Raw genomic sequence first — 27,287 nt, forward strand, 5'->3', positions numbered from 1 at the left:
AGGGCAAAGTAATCTGTATTATTATGTTTTTGTTGTTTGAACTACTAGATGAGCAAAAACTGGAAACACTGATCATATAGTGATTTGTATATATGAAAATATATACAAGTGCTATATCCCTCATCACAAAAAAATACTGATAAACAATTAAGTTAACAGAGAAAAATGCAGTCACATAAATAATAGAGAAGGCAAATGCCTACATAACACCATGCATTTCTGATATAGTTTTTCTCAAGATTCCCCAAAACTCACTTTATTATTTAACAAAATGATTCTCAAAGTTTTCCATAAGGTGATCCAGCCTTAGATTATAGGATCTGCGTGATCATCCCATAGAGAACGTTGCTTTACTGCAATTCAAGGCATTTGCCTTGTTAAGCCCAGGACTTCCTGCAGTCTAATTTCCGTTTTGTTCTATAAATCACATTTTCAGATTCTACCCTAACTATTCTACCACCCCAAATCTTGAAATCCTTTCACTGTAACCCTCTGGAAGTCATGATCTATTCCCAAATAAATCCTCAAATGTCTTCTTCTTTTTGGTACTCTGTGGGAACCCTGGCTCTTCCTACGGACACTGCTTCCCTGTAGCGTTCCAGAGCAAACTGGTCACCTTCACACAACCCTCCTTCCAGAGCAGGCTGGTCACCTTCACACAACCCTCCTTCCAGAGCAGGCTGGTCACCTTCACACAACCCTCCTTCCAGAGCAGGCTGGTCACCTTCACACAACCCTCCTACCACTGAGTCTGTGCCGGAATATGTCCTCTTGCATTTCTCGTCAAAGCTTCCAGTCCATTCTCTCACTCGACCCTGCATGCTCCTCACTTGTTGCCATCGATGGCCCCTCCGGTCACTCCTGCACCTTCCATGAAGATTTTGGCTTAGGCTCACTGTCACTCTCTCCACTGTATCTCCTGCCTACACTCTTGTGGCTTTCAATATCCATAAAAATGCTTCATCCAATATCCTGATCTCTGGTCCTATTTCACCTCTTGCAAGGATCTCATTTTCCATCTAACCTAAGCCACTAATTTTATGGTGACAACCACAGACTTTGATTAGAAAACAACTGCTTTCCTTCTATAAATATCAGTTTCAAACATCCTACTCACCAGTAACCACCTCCTATCTTTTCAGCTTGTTTCCTCTAATATTTTAACTTCAACAACCTTTGTACCACTCCCATGTCAACAAATCACTGGTCCGGTTTCTCACCTCTCTACACCTTCACCTCCTCCTTTCCCAGTGTACACTCCATGGCCAAGCGTTATCATCATGATGGTGCCCTTGCACACATTCTCAGAGTCCACAGTTGACTGACCCTGTTTCTCACCTCTCTCACACCTGGTTGAGTCCACCTCCGCCCTTCCATGCCTACTCCCATACAGCTAAATGTGGCTTAGAGAAAAGCCATATAGTAATCTTAACATGTCTCTCTTTAAAATCATGATTACTAACCTCAAATTAGCAAGTCACAATACACAGCATTCAGGCTACCAGGTGAGGAGCATGAAGAATCTGAAAACTCAAAATTTTAAATGCTTCAAAACTCCAAACTTTTTGAGTACCAACATGATGCCATGAGTGGAAAGTGTCAGCTTGACCTCATGTGATGGGTCACAGTCAAAATGCAGGTACACAACATACAGCTTATTCAGTGTGACCAAGAAGAGAAGGACTCCTTCAGGAGTCATTTAAAAAAACAGTGTATTAAATGGAGAAAAAACTACAACCCAAATATATACTGTCTCCAAGAGACCCATTTAACTCACAAAGATTCTCAAAGACTCAAAGTAAGGGGTAGAAAAAAAATTCCATACAAATTAAAACCAAAAGTGAACAGGTTATTTTTATATCAGATAAAATATAGCCAAGGGGAGTATTTCAAAGGTGACTTCAGTTATATTCAGCAGTGAGGTATGTAGCCCTTTTTTCTAGGATGTATTCATGAACTTAATTGTCTGACCTCATACCTCAAGGAACTAGGAAAAGAAAAACAAACCAAACCCAAAGTTAGCAGAGGGAAAGGAGCAAAGATCAGAGCAGACATCCACAAAATAGAAACCAAAAAACAGTACAAAAGATAAACAAAATGAAGTTTTTCCTTGAAAAGAAACAAAATCAACAGATCACTATTAATCAGAAATTAATAGAGATAGTTAATAGAGACTAATCAGAAATTGAAGAGAAAGGACTCAAGTAAGCTTAATCAGATACGAAAAAGGAAGCATCACAACCGATACCAAGGAGTACAAGTACAAAGCGCCACTTGTGACGACTATGGAAACCTCTACACATACAAACTGGAAAACCTAGAAGAAATGGATAAGTCCTTGGAAACACACTGCATCCCAAGCCTGAGTCAGGAAGAAACAGAAATCTTGAATAGACCAATACTAAGAACCAAGATAGATACGGTAATAAAAAAATCTCAATAACAACAAAAACATCCCAGCCTAGATGGACTTACAGTCAAATTCTATGAATACCAGACCTACTAACAAGAACTGGCATCCACTCTATTAAAACTCCTCTATAACAATGAGGAGGGAATGCTCCCTAACTAATTACAACATAAGTATCACCTTGTTACCAAAACCAAGAAAAGACAAAACAAAAAAGGAAAACTACAAACCAGTATCCCTTAAAAACACAGATGTAAAAATCCTCAACAAAATACTAGCAAACAGAATCCAAAAGCACATAAAAAAAAAAAAAAAATCCATCATGATCCAGGGGGTTTCATCCCAGGGTGTAAGGATGGTTCAGTATACAAGCCAATAAATGTGATTCACCACATAGAGCAGTGGTTCTCAACCTTCTCAATGCCACGGCCCTTTAGTACAGCTCCTGTGGGTCACGACCCACAGGTTGAGAACCGCTGACATAGAGAGAAGTAAAAACAAAGACCATATGATCACTTCAACAGATGCAGAAAAATAATTTGATAAAATCCATCACCCTCATGATAAAAAAACTTCTTCAAAGTAGGCATAGAAGGAAAATACTTCAAAATAATAGAAGTCACATATAACAAACCCTCAGTCAACGTCATACTAAATGGGGAAAAGTTGAAAGCATTCCCTTAAGATCTGGAATAAGACAAGGGTACTTACTGTCACCACTTTGGTTCAACATAATACTGGAAGTCTTAGCTAGGGCAATCAGATAAGAGAAAGAAATAAGGAGCATTCAAGTGGAGGTCAACTGTCCCTGTTTGCGGATGATATGATCTTGTATCTAGAAAATGCTAAAGACTCCCCCAGAAAAACTTCTATAATTGATAAATAAATTCAGCAAAGTCTCAGGTTACAAAATTAACATACAAAAATCAGTAGCATTTCTATATACTAACAGTCAAGCTGAGTGTGGAATCAAAAACACAATACCTTTGACAATAGTTGCAAAGAAAAGAAAATACCTAGGAAGGACCTAGCCAAGGATGTGAAAGATCTCTACACGAAGAACTACAAAACCCTGATGAAAACAATCATAAATGACACAAACAAATGGAAAAACATCTCACGCTCATGGACTGTAAGAATAAATATTGTTAAAATGTCCGTACTGTCCAAAGTGATTTACAGATTCAATGCAATTCCCATCAAAATACCAATGTAATTATTCATGAATCTGGAAAAAATAGTCCTAAACTTCATATAGGACCCAAGAAAGGACCTAAATAACCAAAGCAATCTTACTGAAAGGAACAAATCTGGAGGCATCCCATTATACTGCAAGGATAAGTAATTCAAATAGCATGGTGCTGGCATAAAGTAAAGACGCAGACCAGCAGAAGCAGTAAGAACCCAGAATAAAACCATGTATCTATGACTAATTCATTTTCGACAAAGCAGACACAAAGCACACACTGGGAAAAGGGCACCCTATTCAAAAGTGCTAGGAAATTGGACAGCCACATGCAGAAGAGTGAAGCTGGATCCCTGTCCCTGACCATACACAAAAATTCTCTCAAGATGGATTAAAGGCCAGGCACAGTGGCTCGTGCCCCAGAACTCGGGGAGGCTGAAGTGGAAGGATTGCTTGAGGTCAGGAGTTTGAAATTAGCCCCAGCAAGAGTAAAACCTCATCTCTACAAGAAACAGGAAAATTAGCTGAGCATGGTGGCAGGCACCTATAAACTACTTGGGAGGCTGAGGTAGGAGGATTGTTTGAGCCTAAGAGTTTGAGGTTGTAGTGAGCTATGATGATGCCATTACATTCTAGCCTGGGATTCTTCTTAGTAAAGTATCTCAAGAATGGAAGAAAAAGTACCCAATGTACTCAGCCCTACTATGAAACTAATTTAGGGTTTTCACATGAAAGCTATAACCCAGTTACAACCTAAGAATAGGGGGAAGGGGGAAAGGGAGGGGAGGTTGGGGAGAGGTGGGTAGAGGGAAGGGGATTGGTGGGATTACACCAGGGGTGCATCTTAGAAGGGTATATGTGAAACTTGGTAAATGGTCTGTGAAGCTAGTGAATGATGCCCCATGATCATATCAATGTACACAGCTATATACTATGATTTAATAAAACACAATGTACACAGCTATGATTTAATAAAAAAATAAAATAAATAAAAATAAGAATAAAACAAAACAAGTTAAGATGGACTAAAGACCTAAATGTAAGACCTGAAACCATAAAAATTCTGACAAACATCGGCAAAACTCTTCTAGACATCAAGCATAGGCAAAGAACTTATGACTAAGTCCTCAAAGGAGACTACAACAACAACAAAAATAAATGAATGGGACATAATTAAATTAATACATTTCTGTACAGCAAGGGGAATAATATACAGAGTAAACAGCCAACTTCAGAAGGAAAAAATATTCTCAAACTATACATCTGACAAAGGGTTAAGATTCTAGCTAGAATCTACACAGAACTCAAATCAATCAGCAATAAAAAACCTTAAATATCCCCATTAAAAATTGGGCAAAAGACATAAACAGAGTTTTTTTCAAAAGAAGATAGACAAATGGCTTACAGACATACGACAAAAAATGCTCAACATCACTAATCATCAAGGAAATGCAAATTAGAATCACAATGAGATAGCACTGCACGTCTATCAGAATGGCCATTATTATAAAGACAAAAACCAACAGATGTTGGTGTGGATGTGGTGAAAAAGGAACGTTTACACTCTCTTGGTGGGGCTGTGAATCAGTGCAACCTCTACGGAAAACAGTGTGAAGATTCCTCAAAGCAGTAAAAGTAGACTTACAATTCAAGGCAGTAATCTCACTACTGGGCATCTACCCAAAGGAAAAGAAGTCATTGTATCAAAAAGATACTTGTACCCAAATGTTTACCCTGGTGCAATTCATAACTGCAAAGACAGGAAATCAGTCTAAGTGTCCATCCACCCATGACTGGATAAAGAATAGGTGGTGTGTGTGTGTGTGTGTGTGTGTGTGTGTACAAGGCCCTAAAATGGTGGAAACTGTAATAAGAAGGGGGAAGGGTAGGAGGTGGATGAGAGATAAAGTTTTTAATAAAGAAAAAATAATAAATAAAAAGCCAAGCAGCAGAATGTCTCCTCATCGCCAGGGGATGCTCTGGTTTCTAATCTGCTTCTGATATTTATTTTCACCTAAAGAAGTAAAGGACAGTGTACAGTAACCTTTTACTCCCAAATGCAGCATTGTAGGTGGAGACTAGAACCCCGCTGCTGTTTGTCGGTGCTGTTAACAGCTGCGACGCTGGTGATGCGAGTGTACTGCTTAGCTGCCCTGAACAAACTGGTCTTCACTATGTTAATGGCATGTCATATTTTTTGCTGCTAGATATTTACATGTGAATAAATGTAACAAAATGATCGTTTATCAGGAACATATACTGCAGAGCCAGCGATGATGGTGATGTCAAACAACCACAGAGCGTCCTCATGCATGGCTGAGATGGGGACACCATTGCCTTCTGATGGTTCGATGCATACACACTTTGTTTCATACCCTAAATTATTAAAAAGGTCTTATAAAACTCCCTTCAGGCTATGTGTGTAAGGTGTATACGAAACATCATTGAATTTTGCCCTTAGACCTGGGTCCCATTCCCAAGATATCTCATGATGTATATGCAAATATTCTGAAATTGAAACACGCCTGGTCTCAAGTATTTTGGATAAAGGACACTCAACCTGTCTATAACCTCACTCCATTCATTCTGCCATTCCTATGTCATTTCTCCAATACCCACCCTACGGCATCTGTGCCAGAGTTTCCCCTTCTCTCTTGTTTCCATGGATGAATGACCACAGATTCCATCCTCCTGGCCTCACCCCAGCCCTTCAGGTACCTTCTCTTGCCATTAGGGCCCTAGCGAGCCCTCCCCTTCCTTTTGCTTGAAACTTCCTCTTCCTGCTTCTTCACTGCAGCCCAGTCCTATCCCCAGAGGCTGGACTAACGCACAGGCGTATTGTCCTTTCCTGTTCTAGCACTCGGACCAGCAGGGACTCAACTCCTCTTGTGACACCAGAGTAGTCACATGCCCTGGGATGTCCACCCACAGCACCTACTCCCTGGGACCCGTGACACCAGAGTGGTCGCATGCCCTGGGATGTCCACCCACAGCACCTACTCCCTGAGACCCGTGACACCAGAGTGGCCACATGCCCTGGGATGTCCACCCACAGCACCTACTCCCTGGGACCCGTGACACCAGAGTGGTCACATGCCCTGGGATGTTCACCCATAGCACCTACTCCCTGGGACCTGTGACACCAGAGTGATCACATGCACTGGGATGTCCACTCACAGCACCTACTCCCTGGGACCTGTGACACCAGAGTGGTCCCATGCCCTGGGATGTCCGCCCACAGCACGTACTCTCTGGGACCTGTGACACCAGAGTGGTCGCATGCCCTGGGATGTCCACCTACAGCACCTACTCCCTGGGAAGTGTGACACCAGAGTGGTCGCATGCCCTGGGATGTCCACCCACAGCACCTACTCCCTGGGAAGGAATGATTTTCAGACTGCAGCAGGGGAAGTGCCTCTTTCTCCCAAGTACATTCTCCTGAATGTAGGGATTGTCAGAGCCAGACAGTAAATTAGAAATCACACTGAAGCTCTGAGAAAGAAATCAATGCTCTGATTTGTGACACTCTGTTAATATCCTGACATAAAGTGAGCTTTTGATGGTTTATTTTTTGCTAACTAGAAAAATGATATGGAGCTTTAGAAAGGCTGTGCAAAGGTCAGAGGAATTATACTCCAGTTACTTAGTGTCTAATGAACCAAATAAACACTATGGTACAAATTAAAAAGAAATACCTGAATGAAGGAATGAAAGGAGAAGGTGAAATGGTCGGGCAGAAAGAGAAACTCTGGTTAAGATGCTGAGCTCTACTGCTGACCAGCCAGACCCCCGAGAGCCTGTTCATCGCCCTAGCTTTGCGTTTCCCCTTAGCGAGGTGTGAGGAGGGGACAGGCCTATGTGTTCTGAGGGTGCGTGCTCTCTCTTTGCCTGGAGCTCACACGCATCTCTTAAGACTCTTCCTCCAATGCCTCTGGTTTTTGCCCCATCGTTGACCCTTCCCCTCTTCAGATGGTTTCTCAAGTGCTTGGCTCCTGATATTGGCAGCACAGGTGGCCCTGTTCATTTTTCTCCTCTTTTAATAGAAATTAACTAACCCATCAGCCTAGGTCCCTTGCTGACTAAAGGAGAAGAGAAACAAATTGAACAAATTATCAACTTGCACTTTTCCATCTTTCTGTGTTCACCTACTTAAATAGGATCTGCAATCCAATGGATCCCATTTCTTTCAAAAACCCTTGAAATTAGTGCCGCCTTTGGCCTTGTAACATACATTGCTTATTACTTAGCTTTAAAACCAATGATGAATCTGTCAACTCTGGAATGTTTCCCCTAAAGGCTCTCTAATTAGGTAGATGCAAGTAAGACCCATGAGCCCAACAGCAATGGGAATGACAATCCGGTTCCCTTACATTAACTAGAAAATAATTTATTTCTATTCTGGGATACATGGGACAGAAAGAATAGAAAAGAAAAACAAGGCTTCCTTATTTGTAGTCATCATTTACTACCATACTAGCCAATAGAAATCGGATGTAGCATGGGCCTTGTCACTCTTTTGGACCACCCAGGATCTAATCCCCTGTTCCGTGTTTGGGACATTATGTAATGTGCCACAAGGGGCCAGCTGTTCACCAAAGCTTTTTACTTTTTCTCCTGGGTGCTCAGCTATGCACCATTTCCTAGCTTCTCTTGTAGGTATGTCAATTCTACTATAGCATGAAGGAAGGAATGCTATATCCCAGGGTCCAGTCTAGCCCCTGACAATCTTGCATGCAATCCTCCACTTCTTATCAGCTCAATATTGGAGCCTAAGACAACCTTTCAGTCAGGGTGCTTATGGGTAGGCAGAGCTTCCAGGATCCCAGTAGTGCAGAATAGAACCATCCCTGTCCCCTATCAGCTCCACTCACTCTGTGTGAATGCAAAATAAAAGTCATTTGCATCAGTCACTGAGGTCTGGCACATAATTGGAACAGCAGAAAGCATCATATCAACCAACACATCATACTGCGAGTCTCAGCCACAGGCAGTGACTGCCTGGCAGGATAGAAACTGAACAGTCAGACACTCTCTTCCCTGGGCCCCCCTGATCATGGCTTTATCAATCTGATGCATCCACACCAGACTTTGATTAACGAGCAGGTGACACAAAGAAGCAAGGTCATGTGGAATGCATTTAGGAAGGGAGGAGGCCGCAGGGGCTGTTTGTCATTTATGGGGGCAGCACCAGTGTCCAGTGTTGGGGCTCCTGGTATCGATCCCATGATGACAGTGCCTGGTCCATTAGCCAAGACGTGCAGTGTGACTTTAGACATAGCTCTTGTCCAATAGCCACAGACTCTTTAGAAGTCTGTGCCCTTTGCAGTATTTTCCAACAAACCCTTCTGCTTAAGTTAGCTGGAATTCATTCCTGTATCTTGCAGCTAAGAGTTCCTATTGTTACAAACACATCACTTTCAGAGAAAAATGAGGGACCTTCCTGATGCACGGCCTCAGGGAGGCTGCCTTCCTCTGGGGTGTATTTTTCATTTCCTGAGTCAGAGCCTGTGCTGTGAACAGGTCACATTCCCACTGATGGCTTTAGGAGCCTTTAGGAGAGAGAACCAACCCATCTATATTTCGACTGCCCGAGGTTGTCCTGAAGTAGATTAAATTTGACCAAAAAAAAGCCTGATATTTGGGAAAATAGGGAACTGAAAAGTAAAATACTGAAAAGAAAACTTAAGAATACACCCAACGAGGCAAATGAAAACAGACCTTCCCTCCTTCCCCGGGAATACTGCACTGTAAGTTACAGACAAACATAAAACACAACAGTCATTTTAGGTCCAGCAGAGTCTTCCTGCAACAAAAGTGTAATTTAGGTTTTGTCAAGCTATTTAGTCTTTTAAAGTCTTGATTTTCCCAACTGTAATTGAACTTGGCCAAAGAAAATGTGCTGTGCAAGAATGAGCAGCCAGAGGGGTGGGGAGCTGGCGTTCTCGCCTCAAGATGTAGTCATTGTGCCCAAGTGACCCTTACAGCCAGGTCACATTCCTGCTGTGCCTGGCAGGAAGAAGGAAAATTAACCAGTGATAACACAGAGACCCTCCTGGGCAGCCTTGTCTTACACAACCGCTGTCTCTGTCTTAGGGTAGCCACCTGTGTGTGTTTCAGCTGAGGAAGTCGCAGGGGTCTGGTGTGACAGTGTGATACTGGTCTCTGTGCATGCTGCCTTCCTATAACCGTACCCTGTGCACCTACACGCCCACATTTCTACCTCCATCTGAGCTGTCCTTGGGAATGGCTTGGACCACCAGAGTTTGGCAGGAGGAACACGGTGCCTGTCCCAGGGGCTGTGCCTCACGAGGCCTTGCAGTGTCTTCATGTTCCCCTTTTTTGGAACCCTGGGACCACCCAGCTGTGAAGATGCCTCATCTGTCCTGGGAAGCTGAAGGGCCACATGGAGGAGATGGAGGTTCCAGAGTTAGTACTAGCACCCAGGGAGGCATCCTGGACCCTTTACCTGCTGAATAAAGTTCCCCAAGTGACCCAGGAGACAACAGCAGCAGACCCGCCCACCAACCCACACTACGGTGTACAGCAAGTGAAAACCAGCTCAGCATTGTTACTCCAGCCCACTGAGTTTGTGGAGGTTGGTTATGCTTCAAGAGACCATGGATTTGAGGTGAGGCTAAGACATGTAGTGTGGTAGATTAGGAAGAAGCCATGTTTGTGATAAGGAGCTGGCAGACAGAAAAAGTACTGCAAATTCCTGAAGTCTAATTAACTTTGGACCCTTTAAACTAAAAAATGGGTTAAGATTATCAAAGAAGCTGAAAATGGCACTGACCTTGTGATAGAAACTATAATTCATAGTCAACTAGGTTAGTTTCAAAAGTTTTCCTCTTGAATTCTAGGGAAAAAATTAAAAGCTCTTAAGAGAATGACGATTCAGAAATTCCAAGTATAGTTTTGTTGGATTACTGTATGGGCGACGCTTACTCCCCCGCCTCCTAAAGCTTTTCTGGCACCTGTGCTACCTTCAGAGGAAACAGCTTCTGTGATTCCTCTGTGGAGTTTTATCACCTCTGCTCAGCCCAATATCCTTGTCCAAACTCAGTAAGATTCCCAAATTCCTTGGAACGCGCAGAACGTACACCTAAAATACAGATGGACTCTCTAGGCCAGTGGTTCTCAACCTTCCTAATGCCGCAGCCCTTTAGTACAGTTCCTGCGGGTAGTAACCCACAGGGTGAGAACCGCTGCTCTAGGCAAAAAGGTGTCTTTTTTACAAATTTTCTCAAGAATGTTAAAAGGCATGGATTTCCACAAAAATAATGCTTAGAAATTCTCATCCAGAGAACTGAGAAACACCTTTGCTTCCTCCTTTGTATTCATCGTTTACTACCCCAGTAGCCAACAGAAACAGGAGCAGGCGTGCATGTGCCCCTGCACACCTCCCAGACCACCTGCTGGAAACCACACGGGGAGTGCAAGTCAGCCTGGTCACCTGGGCCCTCCGAGGTGCCGCAGTGCTCCGAGTTGCCCTGACTCACACAGTTAGCAGGGATGGGTTCTTATGTCTGGAAGGTTCTTCCTCCCGCCCTCCTCATCTCTAGGAGATGACTGACTCATCCAACATGGCCCCTGCTTGCTTTCACCTCCCGTGGTGACTTTCAGTCCCTGAACCCTGTTTACTTCCCGTGTGGCCCTTCCTAAAGCTGCAGCTAGTTTGCTCGTTTGTTGATGTGTGTTCATTTTCTGGGTCTCCCTCTGGCGCTAAGCTCATCAGGGCAGGACCCTTCCATGGCTGGTGCCCATTGCCTGACCCAGAGGTCAGACACAAAGCATGGAGGAAAAAACCAACAAAATGCAGGGGAAGGGAGCAAGGGTGCACGGTTATGTCACCCCCCGCCACACTCCAGCTCCCAGATGCGGGAAAACTGGGGTTGTGTTTTCACAATTCAGGCAGACTCCATAGCCACTGGGTGGTGAGCGCTTACACAGCGCCCTCATTTACACAGTGACACTTACATCACACCGCAGCTTTATGAGGCAGCCATTCCTATCACTGCTGGTGTTTTCCAGACAGGACAGCAAAACTCAGAGACCTTAAATATTTGTGTGCAGCCGTCTCCAACAACCGTGACAGCAGCCCGAGGTTCTACTTCAGGCCTGGCTGACTCCACTTGGAGGCCAGGTGTGCTCCACGACCTCCCGTACTTCTGAGATTTTCCCAGAAAGATTAAAACCAATGTCCGTGGGTTTACCCCTGATTAATGTTTCATATGTGTCCTGGCTCATATTCCCCCAGATGATAGGCTTATTTACATCGGGGTAGTGGTAGCAAGCTCCCTAATTCTCACTCAGTAGCGCATGCATTAACAACTTCCTCCTTAATGGTGACTTCTTCCTAAAGCTTTGCACAATAATTCAGTGGAATAATAACTTCCGATAACTCCCACAATGAAGAGATTCTTACCGCGGAATTCCAGTCCTCGAAGTTGAAAGGTGACAAGACCATTTCCAATTTCAATCAGATGAACGAAGGCATTGAGGTCATCTGAAGCCAAAATAAAGCAATCTCCAGAGCTGTAGTTGCCCCAGCGACCGAGAAGTAAGTCTCCACAGAGGGACTCCTGGAGGGTCCTTGTCAAATGCTCATAAAATATAGAGTTGAGATTATTGTCATCATTACCTAAAAGATAGGCAGTATGACCAGTGAGTGCTCACGCCCAGACACCAGACCCAGGAAACAGTGACTTGTCATTTGAGTAAGAGCAAAACAAGATTCTTCATGTACACACAAAAAGCAAGACCTGTTTTGCCTGTTTTAGTGGATTATATGAGACCCTCCTATTTCTTCCCTCTGTACACGCTCTCAGGCCATCTCATCTACACAGATGGATACCTACTGTCTAAATGCAGATAACTGGCAAAGTCACGTTTCCAGTGGAGATCTTGTCTGTGCTCCAGATCTGTAGACCCGCTTTTCCACCTAACATCTATTGCATGTCTCAATGCTCCCTAACTTCCAGAGGCCCAAACCAGCGAACCCTTAGCCCCTGTTCCTCACCCTCAAGGCAGCCACGTCTGAGGAACTTCTTTTCCACTCCTCCTCAGTTTTACCTTCACATATTTTTTGCATCTTTCTACATTTCTCCATTGCTATTACCTCTATCCTATTCCAAGACACCAACTTTTCTCCTATGGACAAGCACAGTAGCTCTGGGACTGACCAATGCTGATTCACTGGCACCTGCTATCTAATACCCTCTCTACACTGCAGCCAGAATCAGCCTTTCAAATGGAAAAGTTGAGCCTGTTCCCAAGGCCCTCTAACCCCATGACTTACAACTTTTAGTTGTTTCTCAATGCCCTTAAGATAGAAGACTTCTTAGCATATCCCAGGACAGTGTAACCCTGTAATTTGTCATTCACAGGTATAAGCTAAGTCTGCCCTGAGAAAACCTGGCTCAGATGGTTACACAAGAGGCACCAAAAGGCTCCTTCCTTCGCCCTCGCCTCCCACTAATACCCTTCTCACTCTTCCCATTCAGCAGCACAGAACGTCTTTCAGCCAAGTGACTCACGTGCCCCTTCCCACCGTGGGCCTCTGCAGCTCCCAGTCACTCGGCCTGGGCTGCCCTTCCACTCTGTCTGGCTCATTAACTCTGCTATTCTTCAGACCTCAGCTCAATCACCACTTCAGGGAAACCATCACTGACCACGAGGAAACATCTCCCCTGACAGATCCTCTGCCTTGAAGCACTTGTCAAAGTTGGATTTTCTTCTTCTATTTTTTTGTCTTTGGAAAAACAGGGTCTCACTGTGTTGTCCAGGCTAGAGCACAGGCAGTAGCATGATCAGAGCTCACTGCAGCCTTGAACTCCTGGACTCAAGCAATCCGACCTGCCTCAGTGTCCCAGAGTGCTGGGATTACAGGTGTGAGCCACGGTGCCCAGCCTATAGTTGGAATTGTATATTTGTGTGTGTGTATTACTTGAATAACATCTACTTTTTCCAATGTCCATGAATTAAATGAAGACAGATCTATGTCTGAATTTGCTTATATTTATATCCCGATACTGGCAAGATTCCTAACATGTATTGGGACTAGCTAAATATCCATTGAAAAGTAAATAACATCACAGTTCAGAAAGTTTTTAAGGAGAAATGTTGTTTGCAAGAACACAGCCACCTAGTAACCTCAGAGGTTTTTTTGTTTTTGTGGGGTTTTTTTGAGACAAAGTCTCACTCTTTATCATGGGTAGAGTGCGTGCTGTCCTAGCTCACAGCAACCTCAAATTCTTAGGCACAGGCAATCCCCTTGTCTCAGCCTCCTGAGTAGCTAGGACTATAGGCACCACCACAATGTCAGATAGTTTTTCTATTTTTAGTAGAGATGGGGTCTCACTCTTGCTCAAGGTGGTCTCAAACTCCTGAGCTCAGGTGATTTACCCACCTCAGCGTTTGTTTCTTTGAATCAGGTATTAAATAGCATCAATTTATATATATGTACTATAATATATAATTATTACTAGTATATGTTACATACAAATATACATTATATATTACATATACATATGCAGATTAATATATTTCATATGCATAAATTGATGCCATTTGTTTATAAATTATATGTATGTAAATAAAACTCAGGTTTATTGAAGAAAATGTACATAGGGTAAAATTTATCCATTTTACTGTACTATTCTATGAGCCTTGAAAAATACATTTGGTCATGTGATCACCACTTAGAACACTGTGCTCATCTGCCCTTGTGTACATCAGTGCATCCTGTTTCAAGGGTGAGTAATACCGCTCTGTGTGTTTGCTTATCCATTCATCAGCTGAACGACAGCTGGGCTGTTTTGGTGTTTACAAGCAAAAGCACTGCAGCGAAAGTTAGGAACAGGACTTCGTGTGAACGTGACTTTTCAGTTCTCTTGAGTTTTACTACGAGTGGGATGGTGTGCTCCAAAGTGGCTGTACTGTTTTTCCATCTCCCCAGCAGTGATTTAGAGTGTTACTTCTTCATTCTCACTGGGACTTGCCATTGTCCACTGTTGCTTGTTTGTTTAACTGTGGCTACTCCACCTGGGCGGATGATGATACCGGGAGGGTGAAGGAAGAAGCAGCCAAGGAGATGGAAGGATGGAACGCAAGGCCGTGGCTGTGGGCCTGTGTGCTGGGCAAGGGTGAAAGAAGACTGGACAAGCTGGAAAGTCTCTCTGGTCTGCGGTCCTGTGGATGAAGGAAGCGCTGGGAGGAGCTGGGGAAAAGTTTGCCTTCAGCACTTTTATTTTAGGAGTAGCTTTTCTTTGTGGGAGACATTATGGCTCTGGAAAGCCAGAGAGGCACAGAGTTGTCCCAAAGAGGAAAGAGCTAGGGCAAAACTCTAGGCTTCCTTTCCAGGTTGTCTATTGGATGGAAACAGAGATAGGACAGAGACAGAGGCTGCAGACCAGGCCCAGCACTGTGACTCATGTCTGTCATCACAGCACTCTGCAGGCTGAGGTGCAAGGACCCCTTGAGCTCAGGAGTTCCAGACCTGCTGGAGCGAGAAGACACCCTGTCTCTATTAAAAATAGAAAAAAACAGCTGAGTGTGGCAGTGCACACCTGTAGTCCCAGCTACTCGGAGGCTGAGGCAGGAGGATCCCCTGCAAGTCACAGAGTTGGTTTACCAGCAGCCTAAGTAGAAAACGCAGAGGAGATAAGAGCCCATAGATTAACCTCGAGGTTGCAGTGAGCTGGGCAGATGCCACTGCACTGTAGCCTGGGCAATACAGTGACACTCTATCTAAAGAAAAAAAAAGTCTGCAGGCCTGACTGAGTACCTCTAACTTGTACCCACAGGAACCGGGACTGGGAATGATGGTGGGCACAGAAAGGTGAAGGTTCTTCAAGTGATCTTATGTAAGGATGAGGACCAATCCGTCTCCAGGACATTTCCCTTCTTTAAGGAGCCTATAGGATAACACTACCAGACTGACTCTCCTTGCTGGGCATTTAGGACAGATAAAAGCTAAATTTAAATCAGTGCATTTATAACCTAATTATGATTAATGGAGAGAAACTCTTTTCTGGGATGAGTCATGCCAAGCAATGTAATAAAGGATCCCCTGTGCTTCATATTCCAGCATAATGAGCCTGCCTGGGCTGCCCTTAGGTTCCTTTTCCACGATGACTCAGTGTGCATCTTGAGACACGAGAGATTATTTGCAGTCTCTGGCACTATTAAAGGAAGGGCCTGAATGGGGGAATCAGCCTTTGTTTAACTATTCAAACTGTTCCATGTTTAACTAAAACAAAACATTTAAAATCACCAAAAGTAGAGATCTGCCTCAAGGCATCTTCTTAGAACAAGTTGACCACATATCTGCATAATTAGACTGAAATGAGACAGCAATTATGATTAGCAGCTCTGTGTGCTTATGAAACTGTCCCTCTGTCTGATACCCACATAGGGACAATGCAATGTCACAGAGCCCCCACAGCTGAACACCAGGGATGTCTGTGCCTTCCATCATCCTCCCCACCCTCCTTCTACTGACGTAAAGCTCAACAAAAAATGAGCCCCTCTCTTTCCAGGTATCTTCAAATTTCAAATTCTGATTTCAAATTAATCACATATATGAAATTCAAACAGATAATGAGCACGATACACTGCTTCCCAGACAAAATTCTGGGCACAAAGGAGAGAATGAAACGGACAAAAATAGAAAACAGTTAAAACTTACATTCTGTTAGGAGGAAGGTAAGAGAAATTGTTTAAAAATGAGAGATTATAGAAAGAAAAACTCAAAAAATAATTTTCTGGCAGATAAATCCTTCCATAGCTTAATGTAGACCAATATTTCTGAAGGCTCCTGCTTCCTGGATGCTGGAATGGTTTGTCTTTAAGAGCATTATAATGCTGATTTTTTCCAAAAAAAAACTTTTTTCTAAAAGACCATTCCAAAATTTATAGTGTGTGTTTGATGTCTCCCATACACAAACTGTCTTGATCAACAGAGTCATTCGATACGGCACAACTATCTAATCAATTCTAAATAATGAAGAACTGCATTTCCAAACCAAATCAGGATGCTTAATCAGTCTGCTTGCACAGTTTTATTCTGTAGTCTGCATATTAACTGAGCTGTGCCTTGTTTCCACAACAATTTTAAGAAGTGAGTACTTAATTCCCTTTTTCGGGGAGTGGGAGGTGTCCATCTATGTCACAAAATAAATGGTTTAAGAAGAGGGAAGGGTATCTTCCTCACCTGGATCCCTTTCGATTTGGACTGCCAGTCTTGTGTTGGAATTATCCACTCGCCTTGTACTGAAAGAGGCCACAAAAGGGTGAAAGGTCATGATTAGATCCCTGCAAGTCACACAGTTGGTTTATCGGTGGCCTAATAGAAAATGCAAAGGAGATAAAAGCTCACAGGTTAAGGGAACCGCTCCAATTTGACAATATTGCCAGAAGAGAGGAATCTCATGACAAGAGAGGGAAAAGTGTAAGATGTAGGTGAGGGACAGATGAGTAGTTCTCTGATTTGGGGAGAATGGCCTTGTACCTTAATCAATCGTCAGCACCAGATGCACGAAATAAAAGCCAAGTATTTGATCTGCCAGTGGAATGACACTCACTTTCGGCACTCAGGAGCAGGGTACATGTGCTACCTTTATTTTCAAACAGATTCCAAAAAATTGTGGTGAGCAATCAGCATCTCCCTCACCTGCTCTCAAGAGGTGGTTAAATTCTCATAGATCGTTATTAGATTGAACCATGAGAATAAAAACAGCTCTTACAAATTTAGGAGAAGACAGATCATCTGCAGCCATGGTAACATGGGTCACCAGGGCCAGTTTTGAACCTATTCAATGAGGACAACTCCTGTTTTGTTAGGGCAGGTAGCCCACAACCAACCTTGGTTTCTAGAGTCAGCCAGGGAGGAACAGGCTCCCTGCAGACTTCTAAGGGCCAACCAATTGATCTCTAAGTAATGCCCTGTCCAGATGCCGCCAATCTCCGTGTCCCTCTTCCACCTCACCTTGAACTCCACATATCCTCAAAGCCCTTTACAAGTGTAACAGTCTTCCCTGCTCAGAGAGACAGTGCCTGACCAGCTTTGTCTCTTTATTTCAGATACTGAGTGATGATCTCACCCCCATTGAAGGAGGAAATATGAAATTGATGTCAAGACTATGAAAATGATGGTGGTCAACTGTTATGTCTTGCAAAAATGGTCATATCATACGGGTAGGTCTGAGATAGTAGCCATCAAGAAGGCTTTCATTAGAAATATGTCAGCACTGAACACAGCGTTTTATGTGACACCTGTGAACACACATGGCTACCGCTCTACCCTTTGCTTTACGTGCTTCAACTACGTAGCCTTCCTTTTCTACATCTTTGTCATGCCCTATTCCACCCCCTGTATTCTTTACAACTGTTGTTCCCTCCATGTGGGAGCGGTCTTTCCGTTCCCACTCACTCCCCCTCTTTGAGCTGTCAAGTCTCAGCTCGAGTCCTGCTTTCTCAGGGAAGCTTCCCCAGCCTTGCTCTGGTGAGATTCCTCCGGCAGGTGCTCTCTCGCACACAGAGAGTTTGTCATAGCTACCCCACTGATAATGATGATGGCCTATGTGTCACATGTGCTTGCGTCCTGCACCTGTGCTAGGTACCTTATGCATATTAACTCCTTATTCCTCACAACCACCCTCTGAGGTAGGGACCATTATTACCCATTCTGACAGAGAAATGGAGAGATGAAGTGAAGGACCCAAGGTCACAGATCTAACAGGTGGTTCAGCCAGAACTGACCCCAGGTGGGTTGGCTCCACCACATCACACCTGATCACACCTGCCTCTTACACTGGAACCTGAGGAGCATGAGAGTGAGAGTGAGCTTTACGCTCACAACTGACATCCAGGAGTCACTCAATAAACATTTTCAGAATAAATGAATGAACACATAGTCAAAAATAAGGCTCCTTCTGAAGTTTCTGCTCTCATGATGTGTGTTAAGAAGACAGAGCCTGCTGCCACCTGACGCTGCACATTTGTTTTTTGTTTAAAGAAGATCGTGGATGTACCTCACTTGATAGATGACAAACACTTGTCAGAAATCGTGCTTAAGAAAAATTCTCAGAATGTGACTTCTTTTGTGAACTTGTCTCTTGGGAATCCAAACAGATAAAAGGATTATTTGGGTGGGACTATAATTTGAATAAATGAAAAGGCTTGTCTTCTGAGAAAAAAAGTTTTCTTTTTCTCCCCTCTTGTATGTCCCAGTCATTTGAGAACCATCCAGGGAAGATACTGTTAGAGCTGTGTGGGGGAGACTCTCTGGATGTGTTGGAGAAAAGGAGTGTTCTGTCGCCTCTCAGAAAGGCTGTTCACCTGGCATGCTGTTCTCTCACACTTCCATTTTCCTTCCCAGAAGCTTTGGAAAACAAAAGATCCCAGGGTGGCAGAAAATATGGCAAACAACAAAATCCTTTCTAATGAAGGCTGAAATCCCATATCTGCAGTTAGTCCCTAAATGGAATTTTAATTTCACCTTAAGACCTAGGACAAATGGAATTTTCATCAGGAGAATAAATATTTTTTAAAAGAGGAATGAGTCAAAAGAAAGTCACTTACCAAACTCCTTAGGGAATGGAACCACCTTCTAAAACCATGTTCACTGGAAAGCTATCTTTCCAAAAGGCTGTAGAGTGCAGAGTGCTAACTTCTGAGGAGCAGCCACTAAGCTAAGCTGCCCATGTACCCCAGGGCCCAAGGCTCTGCACCAACTCCCTAACAAGGTGGACTGCCAGCCAGACTGGGTAATTGGAGCTTTTCTCTAGTGCTTTCCTCTGCTAAATTTCCTGCTTACCATTCCAAAGGTGCTAATTAGCTCAGTAATTGGATTTCTGTCTTAACTGTCCTACATGAACATCAACTGTTGCTCAAACTGAAAACAGGGGTTTGTATCTCACTCCCTAATCTCAGTGGGAGCACTCAAAACTGGTGCACGTTAGGCCTGCATCAGCATGTTGGCTCTTCTCAGCACCTGCAACAGAGTCATTGTGCACTGCTGGGTACAGGATATCCCGGGTGCTACAGGCCAAGGGTCAGAGACAAGGTCTCTCCAGAGTAGCTGACTGACTTGCAGAGCACCTCTTCCTCATGTTAGTATGGAAGGCAGACAGTCACACAGGCTTCCTCCCTTCACACAAAATAGAATTCTAAAAATCGTGGGCGGCGCCTGTGGCTCAGTCGGTAAGGCGCCGGCCCCATATACCGAGGGTGGCGGGTTCAAACCCGGCCCCGGCCAAACTGCAACCAAAAAATAGCCGGGCGTTGTGGCGGGCGCCTGTAGTCCCAGCTACTCGGGAGGCTGAGGCAAGAGAATCACTTAAGCCCAGGAGTTGGAGGTTGCTGTGAGCTGTGTGAGGCCACGGCACTCTACCGAGGGCCATAAAGTGTGACCCTGTCTCTACAAAAAAAAATAAAAATAAAAGAATTCTAAAAATCGTTCAATAAACACACAAGAGCAGAGAAAATACAAACAGTGGACTGACAAACAGAGCAAACAAAACATAGAGGTAGACTCAAGCCCCATATATCAATAGTTACATTAAATATAAGTGGTCTAATACAACAAGACAGACTAGCAGGTGGATTAAAAAATACGACCCAACTATCCAAATGCTTGGAAGCTAAATGACACAATTCTAAATAATCCATGAGTCAATGACGAAGTTTCAATAAAAATGGAAATATGCTGAATGAAAAAAAAAACCTATCAAAATTTATGAGACATTAATAAAGTAGTGCTGACAGGGAAATTTACAGCAATAAATACATAAATTATAAAGGAGGAAAAGTCTCTAATAGCCTATCCTCCCACAATAAGAATTTATAAAAAGAAGAGTAAAATAAACCCAAAGCAAGCAGAAGAAAGGAAATGAGCAAAAATCAGTGAAATATTTTTCAAAAGGAGAAAATCAGAGAACAAAGACTTCATTCTCTGAAAATATTAATACAATTGACAAATCCCTAGCAAAACTGACAAAGAAAAAATGAGAGAAAACAAAAATACCAATGAGTATACACTGTAGACCATGACAGTATCAAAACAACAGGAATATTACAAATACACGTGCATGAATTTTACAACTTAGCTGTAATGGACCAATTCCTCAAAAAAATGCTAATTACTACAACTCAGGCATTATGAAATACAGGCTGTCCCGAGTTACGAACACTCAACTGACACATGCCTCACACTTACAAACAGAAGCTATTACAGATAATAGGTAAATGTACCTGTTCCAACTTAAAAACAAATTAAACCTGAGAACAAATCTACAGAACCTATCTTGTTTGTGACTTGGGGACTTCCTGGTTATTTGAATAGCCCTATAACTATTAAAGTCATTATTAATTTAAAATAAAAATTCTCTGGAAAAAGGAAATATTCAAGCTTTGATGGTTCACTGAAAACCTCTACTACATATTTAAAACAGAAATAATATCAATTACACACAATCTCTTCAAAAATGTATAAGTGATACTTCCAGTTTTATGAAGGTGGTGGTACTATGATACCAAACCTGACAAAGACAATATGAAAAAAATAAAACTACAAATCAATATCCCCCATGAGTACAGAGGCAAAATCCTTAAAAATATATTAGCAATAACATTTATCAATATATATATAAAATATATATATACCATAACCATGTGGGATTCATTCCAGAAATACAAGCCTGATTCAATGTACAGAAACCAGTCAATGTAACCCACCATACTCACAGGCTAAAGAAGAAAAATCAGACAACATTCAGAATGGGAAAAGATACTAGCATATTATGAATCAGACAGAAGCTTGATAAATGGGATCTACAGAGAACTCAAATTAATCAACAACAACAAAAAAAGAGCAAACAATTCCACAGATCACGGGGCAAGAGAATTAATAGAACCCTCTCTAAAGAAGACAGACGGATGGCCAAAAAACATATGAGAAAATGCTCATCGTCCCTAATCACCAAAGAAATACAAATAAAAACCACCCTGAGATACGCCCTAACTCCAGTGAGAATGGCCCACATTACAAACTCTCAAAACTGCAGATGCTGGCGTGGATGTGGAGAGAAGGGAACACTTTTACACTGCTGGTGGGACTGCAAACTAATAAAACCTTTTTGGGAGTAAGTATGGAGAATCCTCAAAGAACTCAAATTAGACCTCCCATTTGACTCTGTAATCCCATTATTAGGCATCTACCCAGAGGGGGAAAAAAACCTTTTGTCATAAGAACATTGCACTAGACTGTTCATTGCAGCTCACAACCTAAATTCCCACCAACCCAGGACTGAATTAACAACTGTGGTATATGTGTACCATGGAATATACTATTCAGCCATTAAAAAAGATGGAGACTTTACATCTTTTATATTAATCTGGTTGGAGGTGGAACACATTCTTAGTAAAGCATCATAAGAATGGAGAAGAAAGAACCCAATGTATTCAACTCGAATATGAAGGCAGTAGATAATCTAATAAAAGGTGGGGGTAGAGGAATGAGGGAGCAGGGAGAGGGGAGGGGGGAAGGAGATGAGGAGTCAGGGGCACAGCTCTTGGGGGCAGGACACAATTGTAAGAGGGACTTTACCTAACAGATGCAATCAGTATAACCTAGTTCTTTGTACCCTCACTGAATCCCAAACAATAAAAAAAGAAGAAAAATCACATATTCATGTCAATTAATGCAGAAAAAGCCATTGGTAAGACCCAAAACCTATTCATAAAAAAAAATAGAAATGGGGAGAATTTCCTCACCTGATGAAGACCATCACTAAAACTTGCAGCTAACACTGTACTTACTAGTGAAAAACTGAATGGCTTTCCCATAATATTGGGAACGACGCAGGGATGTCCACTTTAATCACTCTTATTCTCCATGATACTAGAAGTTCTAGCCAACACAGTGAGGCAAGAAAAGTAAATAGAAGGCACTTATAAAATAGTACATATTTTCAGATGACTTGGTTGTTTACAAAGAAAATCCCAATGAATCTACAATAATGAAAACAAAAACCTCCCAGAACTGTTATGTAAGTTCAGTTAGGTTACAGGGTACAAAATAACTATGAAAAAATGAAATGTAATTGTGGTTACTAATAATGAACTGATGGACACCAAAGTAAAAAATACATTTATAATCACTCAAGGTAAAAAAGCAAATACTTAGGTGTGAATCTAAGAAAAAACATGTAGAACTTTTTTGCCAAAGAATTAAAAAATGTAGTGAAAGCGATCAAAAAAGATCTAATTACATGAAAAGACATATCATATTTATGTATTGGAGGGCTCCAGAAAGTAAAGATGTCAATTCTTTCCATATTCATATAAAAATTTAACACAATTATTATCAAAATTCCAACAAGATTTTCTGTAGATATTTAAGGAAGATCATCAATTACACACAATCTCCTCAAAAAAATAGAAGAGGAGGGGACACTTCCCAATTCATCTTATGAAGTTAGTGTAACGTATCAAAACCAGATCAAGACAGTATAAAAGGAAGTTAAAAAAATAAAGAAAAATAAAGAAAATGACAGACCTATATTCTTAAAAAAATTAATGCAAGATTAATTTTTTTATGGTTCTAGGTTAATTTGAGGGTATAAAGAATTAGGTTACAATGTCTGCATTTGTTAGCTAAAGTTCCTCTGTCCTGTCCCCAGGAGGTGTGCCACACACCCTAACATTGTGCCCATTAAGTGGGAGCACACCCACCCCACCCCCTCTCCCTGCTCCCTTGTTCCTCTGCCCCCCACCTTGAATTGAATTTTTCTCTTATGTGGTATTAGATCATCTACTGGCTTTATATTGGATTCTTCCTCCTGCATGCTTATGATACTTTATTAAGAAGAATATGTTTTAACCCCATCCACGTTAATATAAAAGATGTAAAGTCTCTGTCTCTTTTTATGGATGAATAGTATTCCATGGTATAATTATTGATTATTCTAAAACTTATATGAAAGGCAGTGCATTAGCTAAAAGTATTTTGGAAAAAAATAAAGCAGGATTCCACCCAATTTCCAGACTTATTATGTGGCTTTAGTGATGGAGACTGTGTGGGATTGGTGGATAAATCAATGGAACAGAACAGAAAACCCAGAAATGAACCTACTTAAATATGCCCTAATATTTTTTTTAATTATTAAGATAAAATTCATATAGCATAGAACTATTCTATCCATTTTAAAGTATATAATTCAGTGACTTTTAGTACATTTACAGTATTGTAATATTTACCATCACTCCCTAATTCTGGAACATTCTCATCACTCCTAAAAGACACCTGGTACCCGTTCAGCTTTCATGCCCTGTTCACCCTTTGCCCCAGCACCTCACAACCGCCTGTTTCTATGGATTGGTCTACTCTGGAAATTTTATATAAATAGAATCATATTATTATGTAGCATTTTGTGTCTGGTTTCAACATAGCATCACATTTTCAAGGTTCATCCATACTGTAGCAGGTATTAGTACCTCATTGCTTTTTATGGCATAATAGTATTCCATTATGTGGTTTAGGACATTTGGGTTGTGTTCACTTTCTGTCTACTATGAAGCATACTACTATCAACATTTATGTACAAGTTTTTGTTTATACACCTATTTGCAATTTTCCTGAATACTCTGGAGTGAAATTGCCTTTTCCCTTTCTTGATAGTGCCCTTTGATGCACAGAATTTTCACTTTAGATGAAGCCCACTTTATGTAACATTTCTGTTCTTGCTTGCACCTTTGATATCTTATCTGAGAATTCACTGCAAATCCGTGATCATAAAGACTTATTTTCTTCTAAGTGTTTTGTTATTTTACTTCTAATATTTAAATCTTTGTAAGTATTTTTCTTCTATGTGTTTTCTTGTGTTACTTCTAATACTTAGATCTTTGATCCATTTTGAGTTAATTTTTGTATTTGGTATAAGGTAAGTGTACAACTACATTATTTTGCATGTGGATATCCAGCCATCGCAGCACTGTTTGTTGAAAAGATGGTTCCTTACCCCACTGAATGGTCTTGGCACTGGTAGAACGCCAGTTCTTCATAGAAGTATGGGTTTATTTCTGAAGTCTCTCTATGGATCTCTGTTTACATTTTACCTGTACCACACTGTTTCATAGTAATACTGTATCATAGTAGTCAGCTTTGAAACCTAGAAGTGAGAGTTCCCCCCACTTTTTTTTTTAAGACTGCTTTGGGTATTTAGTGACTCTTGAAATTCCATTTAAGATGGGCTTGTTCATTTATGCAAAAAAATCTATTATTGACAGGAATTGATTCTGTAGATCAAAATAGAGTATTCTGCATTCTTAACAATATTGTCATTAAATTCATGAACACGTAGTATTTATTTATTCATATCTTCTTTAATTTCTTTCAACAATGTTTGTAGTTTTTAGTGTTCACAGCTTTTGCTTTGTTGGTTAATTTTAAGTATTTTGTTCCTCAGAGGCTACAGAAAATTGAATTGTTTTCTTAATTTCCTTTTTAGATTATTCATTGCTGGCATATAAAAATATCAATTCTTGTATAGTTTTTATCTTGTATCTTGCAATTTTCCTGAATTTAATTATTAGCAATAATAGCTGTTTTGTTGATTTTTTAAGGATGTTTTTATACATGAGACCATGTCATCTATGAATGGAGATAGTTTTAATCCTTACTTTCCAAATTGGATGCATTTTTTTCCTTGCCTAATTGCCCTGTACAATGCTAACAACAGTCAGAACTGTTATCGTCGTCTTGTTCTTGATCTTAGTGGAGAAGCATTATTCCTTCACTATTAACTATGCTGTTAGGTACTCTTTATCAGACCCATGAGGACATTCCCTTCTAGTCTTAGTTTGTCTAGTGTTTTTTATCACAACAGAGTGCTAAGTTTTGTAAAATTACTTTTTTTGCATTAAATGAGATGATTTTTTTTCATATCCTTTTCCCCAACTATTAACATAATGTATTACAGTGATAGACTTTTACATTTTTCAATGGCCCTTGCATTCCTGGGATAAATCTCACTTGGTAACAGCGGATAATCCTTTTAACAGGCTGCTGAATTTGATTTGCTAATTTTTTTTTTTTTTTTTTTTCAGTTCAGAAAATACCTTTCAGTCACAGTTTTCAGACTGGGGCGGTATTCATGCTAGTGATCACTTTGCATCTGTATTCATAAGGGATATTGATATGAAGTTTTCTTTTTTCATGAAGACTCTCTGGCTTTGGTGTCAGGGTAACACTGACCCCATAGAATGAGTTAGGAAATGTTCCTTTCTCCAGCATATTCTGTAAGATTTGAGGATGACTGGTATTAATTCCTCACATTTTATAAAGTTCATAAGTGAAATCAACTGTTCCTGGCCTTTTCTTTTTCTTTGTAGGGAATTTTTTGTTTTGTTTTTGAGTGCTGATAAATTTTTTACTTGTTACACGTCTATTTAGATTTTCTATTTCTTCTTCAGTCACTTTTGATAGTTTGTATGTTTCTACAGATTTTTTCCATTTCGTCTAGGTCATCTAATTTCTTAGAATACAATGGTTCATTGAATTCTCTCATAGTTCTTTTAATTATGCAAGGCCAGTAATAATGCTCTCATTCGTATTCATGATTATTTTAATTTGAGTCTTTTATTTTGGGGTCATTCTAACTGTTTGCCAACTTGGTTTTCAATGAACTGATTTTTGGCTTCATTTATTCTCTATTTTTCCACTCTCTCTCTTATGTCCACTCTAATCCTTTTGTCTGATCCAGAGGTCCTTCAATGAGTGAGCTCATTAGGCTCATATTAGGCTCCAATACATTCATATACCTTGGAACGACTCAGCAATACAATGGAACAGACTATTGATGGACACAACACCCTGAATGAATCCCCACTGGATTATGTTGAAGGAAAACAGTCAATCCCAAAAGGTAAAATACCATATGGTTCCATTTATATGATACTCCTGAAACGAAAAAATCAGGGAGAGGGCGAAGACATTTAGAGGTTGACAGCAGTTTAGAAGGGGATGGGGACAGGAGGGAAGTGTGTGCCTATAAAAGGGCAACAGGAGAGATGCTTTGTGGTGATGGACACGTCCGGCATCTTGAGTGTATCAACGTCAGTATCCTGGTTGTAACAGTTTGGAAAAATGTTACCATTACGGGAAACTAGTAAAGGGCCTTTCTCTGAATTATTTCCTTCAACTACATGTGAACCTACAATTAGCTAAGAGAAGGTTTAATTTAGAAAAATCTGCATAGCTAATAGCAGGCCCGAATTTAGTGACTGCAGCCCAGTCACATGTGATTCTTATCTCTGATTCTAGCCTTGCTCACACCTCAAATTAGAATTGCTTCTCCCATTTCAGCTGAAACATCCAAGACAATTCAACATTTTAAATGCAGGATACGAAGTCCAACTATTCATTCACTGAAAAGTCAAAAAAAAATTAGGGAGTGAGAAGTGTTTCTTTTTTTCGAACAAATACAAGTAATAAAAATAGTAATAAAAAAAATCCAAGCTGCATGCGGTTGGGCAAAGAGTCAGCCAAATGGCAAACTGAGTAAACGGACAGGCAGAGACCTGTAAATGGTACAGAAGGATTAAATTATCAGGGTGCTGCTGGGTCCCCTTCCCCAAGTTTAATTTGACTGATTTAATGTTTTTGATTTCTGGTCGTTATATTGTTCTGGT

At 41.2% G+C, this 27,287-nt stretch overlaps 1 protein-coding gene and 1 non-coding gene across 8 annotated transcripts in view; both read right to left on the reverse strand.

Moving 5' to 3' along the window:
• The window catches only part of PCNX2 (pecanex 2), a 380,334-nt gene that overhangs the window by 63,114 nt on the left and 289,933 nt on the right, over positions 1-27,287 (reverse strand). For all 7 annotated transcript variants that reach the window (XM_053605995.1, XM_053605996.1, XM_053605999.1 and 4 more), the window contains 2 exons: positions 16,810-16,868; positions 12,022-12,237 (listed from right to left, as the gene is read on the reverse strand). In XM_053605995.1, coding sequence (XP_053461970.1) covers positions 12,022-12,237; positions 16,810-16,868 — 275 coding nt within the window. The remainder of the gene's footprint in view (positions 1-12,021; positions 12,238-16,809; positions 16,869-27,287) is intronic.
• Positions 25,699-25,761, reverse strand: LOC128597943 (small nucleolar RNA SNORD31). The gene has a single exon (XR_008383480.1). It is a non-coding gene; the product is annotated as a small nucleolar RNA SNORD31 (small nucleolar RNA).

The sequence above is a fragment of the Nycticebus coucang genome, chromosome 10 (genome assembly GCF_027406575.1).
Source record: "Nycticebus coucang isolate mNycCou1 chromosome 10, mNycCou1.pri, whole genome shotgun sequence".
Classification (NCBI taxonomy): domain Eukaryota; kingdom Metazoa; phylum Chordata; class Mammalia; order Primates; family Lorisidae; genus Nycticebus; species Nycticebus coucang.